This window comes from Babylonia areolata, chromosome 4 (assembly GCF_041734735.1).
Source record: "Babylonia areolata isolate BAREFJ2019XMU chromosome 4, ASM4173473v1, whole genome shotgun sequence".
In the NCBI taxonomy this organism is placed as follows: domain Eukaryota; kingdom Metazoa; phylum Mollusca; class Gastropoda; order Neogastropoda; family Buccinidae; genus Babylonia; species Babylonia areolata.
The window spans coordinates 46,632,953-46,642,938 of NC_134879.1; the positions used below are offsets into that span (position 1 = coordinate 46,632,953).

At 40.1% G+C, this 9,986-nt stretch overlaps 1 protein-coding gene across 1 annotated transcript in view; it reads left to right on the forward strand.

The window, feature by feature from the left end:
• LOC143281711 (uncharacterized) overlaps nucleotides 1–9,986 on the forward strand; it is a 45,798-nt gene extending 35,812 nt beyond the window's left edge. The window contains exons 24-29 of the mRNA XM_076586975.1: nucleotides 513–634; nucleotides 2,720–2,850; nucleotides 4,427–4,502; nucleotides 5,451–5,560; nucleotides 6,792–6,956; nucleotides 7,551–9,986. Of these exons, the coding sequence (XP_076443090.1) occupies nucleotides 513–634; nucleotides 2,720–2,850; nucleotides 4,427–4,502; nucleotides 5,451–5,560; nucleotides 6,792–6,956; nucleotides 7,551–7,688 (742 nt within the window). The 3' untranslated portion in view covers nucleotides 7,689–9,986. The remainder of the gene's footprint in view (nucleotides 1–512; nucleotides 635–2,719; nucleotides 2,851–4,426; nucleotides 4,503–5,450; nucleotides 5,561–6,791; nucleotides 6,957–7,550) is intronic.

Genomic DNA, 9,986 nt, shown 5'->3' on the forward strand with positions numbered 1-9,986 from the left:
GTCAATTCTTTGTTCCTCTGTTATTTCCTGTCCTCTTCCTACCATCCATCCCTGTCCTGGGTGCGTCTTTCCTAAATCATCGCATGTAAGTTACGGTATGAGTTTTTCTCCATCCCTCTATTTTTTCTCTCTCTCTTGTTTGTCCAGTTCTTCGGAAATAGAACTATAATTTTTGTTTCTAGTTTTGTACATTTCAAAACATTTTTTAATTGAAAGATGTTTACATGGCTTGATCTTTTGTTTTTAGGTAATTTTTTCCTCCTCTCTGTCTCCCAGATATTTTTTTCTGTCCATTCTCTTCATTATCCTTTCTCACTCTTTATCGCTCTTTTGTTTTGTGTGGCCTGACTTAGCGCATTTGATTACTTTTCTGCTGGTCAGGCATCTGCTGAGCAGATGTTGTGTAGCGTATATGGATTTGTCCAAACGCATTGACGCCTCCTTGAGTAAATGAACTGAACTGAACGGTTTTGCGAAGTTCACATCACATGTATGCGTGTCTTTGCGTGCAGGAAACAAATACTTGATGACGACGACCGTCAGCTGATGCGCTACAAAGAGATGTACCTCCCAGATGGCGACCTGTACAGTGAAGGGGGAGGACGACAGAGGCGTTTCCACTGGAAGAATTTAGGTACATTGTTTTGTCTCCTCCTCCTTCGTTCATGGGCTGCGACTCCAACATTCAGTCGTATACACACTAGTGGGCTTTTATGTGTATTGATACCTTTTTTATCCCCGTCATGTTGGCAGTCATACTTCATTGTCAGGAAGGTGCATGTCGGGTTTTCCATAACCCACCAAACGCTGACATGGATTATGGGATATTAAACGTGGGTATTTGATCTGCATGTGTACACACACGAAGGCGGTTCAGGCTCTGGCAGGTCTGCGCATCTGTTGACCTGGGAGATGGGAAAAATCTCCACCCTCCAGGGCCCACGACTGGGATTTAATTGACTCTGATTGAAAGTCCAACGCTTTAACCACTTGTCTGTTTTACCTGTCAGGTATTAAGTTTCAACTACTCTGCACCCAAGCCCTGTGATTAACAGTGTTGTTTTCGTGTGTTTTTGTGTTGTTGTTTTTTCTTTGCTGCCCCAGCTTCTGCACAGTTCCTGTGGCATTCTGCTCATGCTGTTTACTCCAGATCCCCTCATACCCAGCAGTAACAAGGCTCATTCTGTTCCAGTCTCAGTACCAGCTGTCCCCAGAGACCCTACATTGCTGCTCGGGGTTTTTTTTTCCAGTGGTGTTCAGTAGTTGTGTGTGTCACGAATCAAAATATGCAGGACACCATCTGCTGTGTCTTTTGATGGCAGTAATCGCTTAGTTGTGGAGCCAAACAGCGGGTGTCTCCACTGGAGCAGAGAATGTCACATCCCTCCGGTGACAGTCCCATGAATCTACTGACACTGAACACTTTGACATAACATCCCTCCGGTGACAGTCCCATGAATCTACTGACACTGAACACTTTGACATAACATCCCTCCAATGACAGTCCCATAAATCTACTGACACTGAACACTTTGACATAGCATCCCTCCAATGACAGTCCCATAAATCTTCTCACACTGAACACTTTGACATAACATCCCTCCAATGACAGTCCCATAAATCTTCTCACACTGAACACTTTGACATAACATCCCTCCAATGACAGTCCCATAAATCTACTGACACTGAACACTTTGACATAACATCCCTCCAGTGACAGTCCCATAAATCTACTGACACTGAACACTTTGACATAGCATCCCTCCAATGACAGTCCCATAAATCTTCTCACACTGAACACTTTGACATAACATCCCTCCAATGACAGTCCCATAAATCTTCTCACACTGAACACTTTGACATAACATCCCTCCAATGACAGTCCCATAAATCTTCTGACACTGAACACTGACATAACATCCCTCCAATGACAGTCCCATAAATCCTCTGACAGTGAACACTTTGACATAACATCCCTCCAATGACAGTCCCATAAATCTTCTGACACCGAACACTTTGACATAACATCCCTCCAGTGACAGTCCCATAAATCTACTGACACCGAACACTTTGACATAACATCCCTCCAGTGACAGTCCCATAAATCTACTGACACTGAACACTTTGACATAACATCCCTCCAATGACAGTCCCATAAATCTTCTCACACTAAACACTTTGACATAACATCCCTCCAATGACAGTCCCATGAATCTTCTCACACTGAACACTTTGACATAACAAACTCATCACATGTGGAAGCGGAGAAGAACTTGAAACTGAGGTCACCTTTTCAATTCCCTATTTTAGACTAAACTCAGTTTAGGGTAGAAGCTGGCCACCGGCCAAAATATCACACATATGCTTGTGACATGAATTAAACCCATGTCCTCCCAATCAGTTTATGATGCGAACCACTTTGCCATTGAGCTTGGTAATAGTGTATTTTATAATTCATGCTTTAATATAACTTATTTAGTGATGTAATAAGGTGTTTAAGTAGTTTAATCATTAGCGTATACTAACCAACGAACTAGAAAGCAGATTCCTCATGAACATCATGTTTCAGATAGCAACAATGCATTCTGATCTTACAACTGGCTGCCAGATATCTTTGTACAGAAAGGTAACCATGCTTTCTAAAATTGATGGAACAAGCGACAGCTGAAATCTATCAGTAGAAACAGAAATCTGATAACCGAATGTTCCACGTGTGCAGGTGATGAGGAGTCGCAGAACGACCTGTTTGCCAACAAGTCAGACGAGGAAAAAGAGGAAGCTGAGGATCCAGATGAGAAGCAGTGGAGGATGGAACGCCATGAGCGTGAAAAGTTCATAGAGTCCCAGCAGGTGAGGGGTTCTGTTGGTCGTGTGAACATGCTGTGATTCTGCCTTGTTAAGGTTTTGTGTGTGTGTGTTTTTAGATGATGTGAAAGCTGCATACATCTTTGGAATTTCTCAAGTTGAACTCTATCCCACCATAGTATTCAGTGTCAGATTGATGATCTTGTAATTGATTTTAGTTAAGTTGGTGTGGAAACAGATGCAAATGATTAAAGGGATTGGCAGAAAAAAAAGATTAAGAAAAAAAAGTGATTGGCACATCAGCGTTTTATGACAGCCATTTTGGTTATGGTTATGGTTGTTTGTTATGGTTGTGGCTGTTCAGTATATTAGAGAATTGTTTTTCCTTGATTATGCCAGGAACTTACAGCCTGACATTCAGCAATCACAGCTATTGCAAGTATTTATGTATTACGAAAAAACTGAGTACAAGTTTTAAACATCAGAAATGGGGGATAGCAGCAAGCAGCTGAATGCCTGAGCTTTCTGTTCTGACAAGGTTGCTTCCCCCGAAAAAAAAAAGCAGAAACAGTGCATTATAACTCGCCAGCTTTGTGCAATAGACAGCAACATATGAAATGACTAGAAAGGGTTTAGGTCTGCAATGAAGCATTTATTGCAGGCAGTGTAAGGCTCAGAGGGTGGTTTCACATGTATGTTAAATCAGAGCAGGTGCTTGATAGTTAAATCAGAGCAGGTGCTTGATAGTTTAACTCATGTTTAACGTTGAATACCTGCCTCAGGCGAAAACCATCCCAGGGGAGTGGGAGGAGTGGACATGCCTTACACAACACCTGTACCACCAGAAAGATAGCACATTCTGAGTGAAAATGTCAAATGTTTATTTTGAGTGTCTTCACTGAGAGCTCATCGTTCAGCCACTTGAGCCAGCCATCTACAGGTGGTGTTGAACTCCTCCAAAATAACTAGAGAGCAGTGCAGGGTCTCCTGATGGGTGACATCACTGCTGGAAGAATAAGCTCTAATGAGAAGTGCAGAATACATTATACATGTATACACAAGGATGTGCACTGGCTTAGGAATTTTTGTTCATTTGTTGACTTGCTTCAGAATTCATTCCATTGTTAGTAATAGTAAATAGTGATTTAAGTTTGAAGTTTATTTTAGTAATAGTAAATAGTGTTTCGAAATATTTGTAACAGTAAATAGTGTATGAAAGTATTCTTTATAAATTTTTAAGGCAGTCCATGTGCAAATAAAAATTGATTTATGATTGATAATTCATAATTAAAAAATTGTATCATGTCAAATAACACTGCAGTGGTTTTTTGTTGTTGGGAGTTTATACTTTGAAGTAAGAAATGTGAAATTTTATTTTACTGTCTCTCCAACTTTCAACCCAAGAACAGTGATATCAGTGCCTCAGTTGTCCAAAGATTAACTTGTATTACATTGTAGGAAACTACTGTGATGAATTGTAATTGGCCTTTCTCTCTGTAGTTCATGGTACCAAGCAACCTTGTGTCTGAATTCTGACAAGATCTAAAAGAGGCCTAAAACCAGTGTTATTTATTTATTTATTTGAATGAAATTGTTTCATTGTTATGACTTTATTTTCTAGGAAGACAATGGAGAAAATGGGGAGGAAGAAAACAGTCAGTTTTTGAAGTTTGGTCAGTTCTTCATGAAACGACAAGGTAAGTGTTATATGTCAATGAACCGATCCCTACTGATATAGGACCTGTTGATTTTACTCATTTGCTATTTATTTCCAGAATGCATTAACTCTTTCCGGACGGAGGAATGCTCACGCATTCCTTCACAAAACGTATTCGGTTTCGGACGAAGGAATGGAATAGCATTCTCCGAAAGTAAAATTCCATCATGTGCTGTACACGTGATTTTGTGATTAGCCAAGCAGAGTGCGCTATTCTGGGTCACTCCACAATCGAACAGTATGATTGGTTAATATGGGATGTGTGGCCTGTCTCGCACACACGCTGGCAAAGTCACTGACCGGTCGTCTGCTCGCGTGCCAGCCTGTTAGCAAAGCGGCCTCTTCTCGGAATGTTGTGAAGCGAACAAGGCAGTGACGGCAATGTTTTAGGGTTGCCGAAGTACTTGAAATGCTACAAACTGAAGGGTCGGACATTGAAGAGGTGGATGATGACGAAGAAAAAAGCGAATTTAATGCAGAAAGCGAGCATGGGTATGGTGATTCGGGGTGAAAAATTGGCAGTGTTTTCTACATATGGCAAAACTGTAAAAATAAGATGAGACATTTGATTTTTTTTACATGTAATAGCTCAACACGTAATAAACCAGTTCTGAAAGTTTCATTTTCTTACACAGTATTTTGTATTTTTTGTAATTTTTTTCCTAACCCTTACAAATGGGCCGTCTGTGGGGAAAAGCAAGGGAGAAAACTTGTCGTCCCGAGTGAGTTAAGTCTGATACAGTGAAAGCATTTGTATCCATATCAGAACATTAAAAGAAATATAACTAGGCACCGAACGTGTGATTGTTGATACGGTTGTTGCAATTTTTAGGACAAAGAGTTCAGTGTGCTGTACAGTTGTTATTCCTGAGTCATTTTATGTTGTATTCTTTTGTGAATGTATAACTTTTTTTTTTTTTTTAATCAGTTTCAGATCCTCCTCCAGTGACTCAGCAGCCAACTCTGTCAAGACCAAAGCTTGCAAGAAGTCAATCAGCCATTGACAAATCTAGTCCAGGCAAATTTTTGAAGCCAAAGGTATGCTGATATATGAATTGTGTGCATACATTCATAAACAAATGCCTACATCCATGGCACAACACACACACACATGCACAAGCATGCTTACATGCACGCACACACATGCGCATGCTCACACTTGCACTCTTACTGTATTCACTCTCATACACTAACTCTCACAGTCGCTTTCACACAAACACACACACACACACACACACACACACACACACATACATACACATACTCTCATCACTTGTCACACACACACACACTGTCACAAACACTTGCACACTCACACTTACATATTCTCAAACTCATTCTCACACACACTGTCTCAGATGCTCACACATATTTAGAATACTGAAGCCTTCAATGGGAGAAGGATTTTAAGTTAGAGATTTGGAAAGTGGTTTGGTACCGCTCGATTTATCAGATCTAGAGAGCACTGTTCCTTTCTCTATTTTTGTTTTCCATTTTTTTTGTACTCTTTTGCCATGTTTTGTTTCCAGTTCATTTTTTGCAGCATGTATGTAGCTTTATTTCATTGCTATTTACTTTTGGTGCTTGAACGCATCTCTTCAGGAACAAGATGGATTCGTCTTCATGTGAAATTTTTGGTCTTGATTTGCCATGATAATAATGATAATTTTTACAGTGAACATCATATGAAACAAGTAGTGACAGATTTTTTTTTCAAAGTTGATATGAAAAAAAAGAGTAAGAAGAGTAATGATGATGTTTGGTTTCTAATTAGATGTCAGCATATCTTAAAGCTTTTATCAAATGGATACTTAAGAGGAATAATTAAAAAAAAAAGAAGAGAAAAAGGTGAGACAAAGTGGAGAGCTGGCCTTCTGGTGATACATCCACCCAGGAAGCCAGAGAATCTGAGCGTGCGGGATTGATTCCCACACCCACCAGAATTTTCTGCCACTCCGCTAGACCTTTAGTGGTGGTCTTGATGTTAGTCATTCAGATGAGATGATAAACTGAAGTCCTGTGTGCAGAATGCTCTTAGTACATGTAAAAGAACCCTTGACAACAGGACAGTTGTCCTTGGCAAAAGTCTTTAGAAGAATCCACTTTTGATAGTAAAATAGAAGCACTTGCAGAGGGGAGAAAAGGGGGTTATTGCTGCGCTGTGGCAACACACTCTCCCCCAGAGGGAGCAGCCTGAATTTCACACAGAGAAATCTGACGTGACAACACAAAGTAATACAATATCACACTGATATTTCACTGTCAACAGATCCCGAAGCGAGGTTCTTTCCTAGCACGCAGCAAAGAGAACCTGGCCAGGATCGCAGAGATCACCAAGGCCTCAGGACTGAACGTCAACGGTACACGTGGCTCACGCAGCTTTGTCTTCAGTGTCAACTCCTCTGACAAAGAGGAAGAAGAGGGCAAAGAACAGGTACGGAAATTATGCTGCATTGCTCCGTTATGAATGAAACCGGTGGGTTGCCATAGCACCATGACCCCCTCCTCTCAGCCCAAGATTCGGTGACTCCATTCGTAGGTTATTTCAGCAAGTGTATGGTTTGAATTTTCTGTGCTCATGCAGAAGGCATGCTTCGTGTGTACTGTTCATTTCTTGATCTGATTCAGGTATTTTATTTGGCAGATGTATAAATGAAGATGATATATAGTAATAAAGGGAGAGGCTGTATTAATGATTAGAAATGATGTGTGTGATATTGAGATTTGTTAGTGATAGTTTTACTATACTCACAAGTGGAGTGATTTAGGATTTTAAGACCCAGATGACAAAAACAGTGAAAGCCCCAAAAGCAACACTAAAACCAAAAAGGTGGCAAACAAGCGTTAAATCTGTTGTTTCTCCTTCCCAGCTTTATAGGAAACTTCAGGAGCCAGTTTCTCCTCATTCCCTATTTTCCACCTGAGATGATGATGGCATTGTCAGGTTGGTGAAAGCATTAGTGATGAGGGCATCTCTGACATTCCAGGTGCAAGGTACCAACCTCATTTTCTGAAGAATGTGTTGCAGCTTCTCAGCAAGGCAGCCGCTAAACCCACACCAGCAAAGAAAGTGACGCCCCACAAGCCACCTGCGAAGAAGAAATGTGTGGAACCTGCACCCAAACGCCAGACACAAAACAGCATCTTCAGACTGTTGGACAAATAAACACAGCGACTGATGGGCTGTGTGTGTGTGTGCAAAGTCTGTGAATTAAAAACAATAATATATTATTTGATTTTGTTTTCTTTTTTTCAATCATGTGTGTGGTTCTTTACAAAACCAGTGATAGGTCTTTAACAGACTGCAGTTTCAGGAAAACATTAATCTATATAAAGGAACATGTGTACTTTTGTACTTGTATGCATGCATATGCTCATACACATGATTGCACACCAATTTATAAAGGATCATTTGTATTTGCATGTATGCATATGCACACAATTGCACACCAAACACAATGCCGTGATCATTTCATACTAATCATTTCCTGATTGGTAACTAGTGGTTCTTGTATTTTTTTTTACCAGTTTAAAAATGAATTGTGGAACCTGGAGTTTTGCCATGGATGATTGTCCTGTCACTTGTGAATGGATACTGGACGTAAAACTTTAAACGAACAGCAGAATAATGGAGAACGAATAAAGCAGATAAACAACCCTATTGTCTTTCTGAAAATCACTTTGCACAGATGCTTCCCCCCAAGTGGTCTGTCTTGAAGGTCATTCATTTTATCATGCTGTAAATGTAAATACGGAAACTTTCACTTGACAGGACAGTGTGACCACAAAAAGCTCAAACTATTAACAGCAAGAAGTCAAAAAAAAAAAAAAAAAAAAAAAAAATCAGCATGGAGATGTACGCACAACACAACAAAAATATGGCTGTCAGTGGATCTCAGACCAGCTTGTTGAAATTCTCATAGTGAATTTGTGATTGGCCTCATACCTACCAGGACCTAAGATTCAAGATTCTTTGGTCATTCAACGGCAACCATTCAACATGTAAATCATATTTGTATATATCCATTTTTTGTTTTGTTTTATGTGTATTTGCATACTGATTCAGTCTTCTGAACTGAGCAAAAAAACCAGCAACCTGGTTCTGCTTGGACATCAGAATGTTGCTGCAGCTACTGGTACTTGTAACAAAAATATATTAGAAAGAAAGCACACAGACTGAAATCTTTAACTGTTGCATATTGTGCATGTTTTAATGCTTGCCATTCTTTCTGCATTGTCAGATTACCCGTGTGAATGCTGGGAGCATTTTACTGTATTTGTATTTTGTATTTCTTTTAATCACAACAGATTTCTTTGTGTGAAATTTGGGCTGCTGTCCTGAGGGAGAGCGCATTGCTACACTTCAGCGCCACCCATTTTTTTGTATTTTTTCCTGCGTGCAGTTATATTTGTTTTTCCTATTGAAGTGGATTTTTCTACAGAAGTTTGCCAGGAACAACCCTTTTGTTGCCGTGGGTTCTTTTACATGCACTAAGTGCATGCTGCACACGGGACCTCGGTTTATCATCTCATCCGAATAACTAGTGTCCAGACCACCACTCAAGGTCTAGTTTGAACTAGCGCGCTCAGATTCTCTCTTCTTCCTAGGTGGACGCGTTACCTCTAGGCCATCACTGTGACAGAAGATTTTTATGAGAATTTTTCCTGGTTTTCAGCAACAGTTTGTTTCTCTGCTTTTTTCTCTTTCTCTTTTGACTTGTTTTCTTTAGGCCTTCATGTTTATTTGCCTGTATATTTCAAGCAGTTTGTTCCCATTATTTATCTGTATCTATAATTTTGCCTTCCACATATGTATCATTCAGTATAGAAGAGATACCTGCATTAAAACATTTCCATTTTAATCATCTGGTGAGAAGTTTTATGGAATGGTAATTGCAGGGGCATTATTTGAACATAGCGACTTCAGCATAACACATTTTGGTCAAATTTGTGTGTGTGTGTGCGCGCGCGTGCACGTGCGTGTGTGTGTGTGTGTGTGTATGTCACTATGTGTGCCTTGTGTGTGTGTGTATGTGTGTGCGTGCGTGCTTGTGTGAATGTCACTATGTGTGCCTTGTGCTTGTGTGTGCCTGTGTTTGACTACTGGTGTGTGCACATGTTAATTTGCTGCACTTGGTAGCTGCGGTGCATGTTGTGTCACTGTGAGATGTTCTATTTATTTTGTATGCAGTCTGGGCTCAATGGAGTTAGGGTGCCCTAAAACATTACTTTTGTTATATACATTGTTGGTGTGTTCTGGACGTTGTGAAGGTACTGTAAGGTTCTTTGTCAGCTTTCACACCCCTGATTTGGCCACAGAGTCTGGGTATAAGAAATATGATATAATATTATATCACTGCCAAATGTGTTTGGTTTGACTGTACTTGGGTTGCAATGTACTTGAATCTTTGGAATTATCGGTTAACAGTTAGGATATGATTTTTAGTGAGGAGGGTCTGTTTGA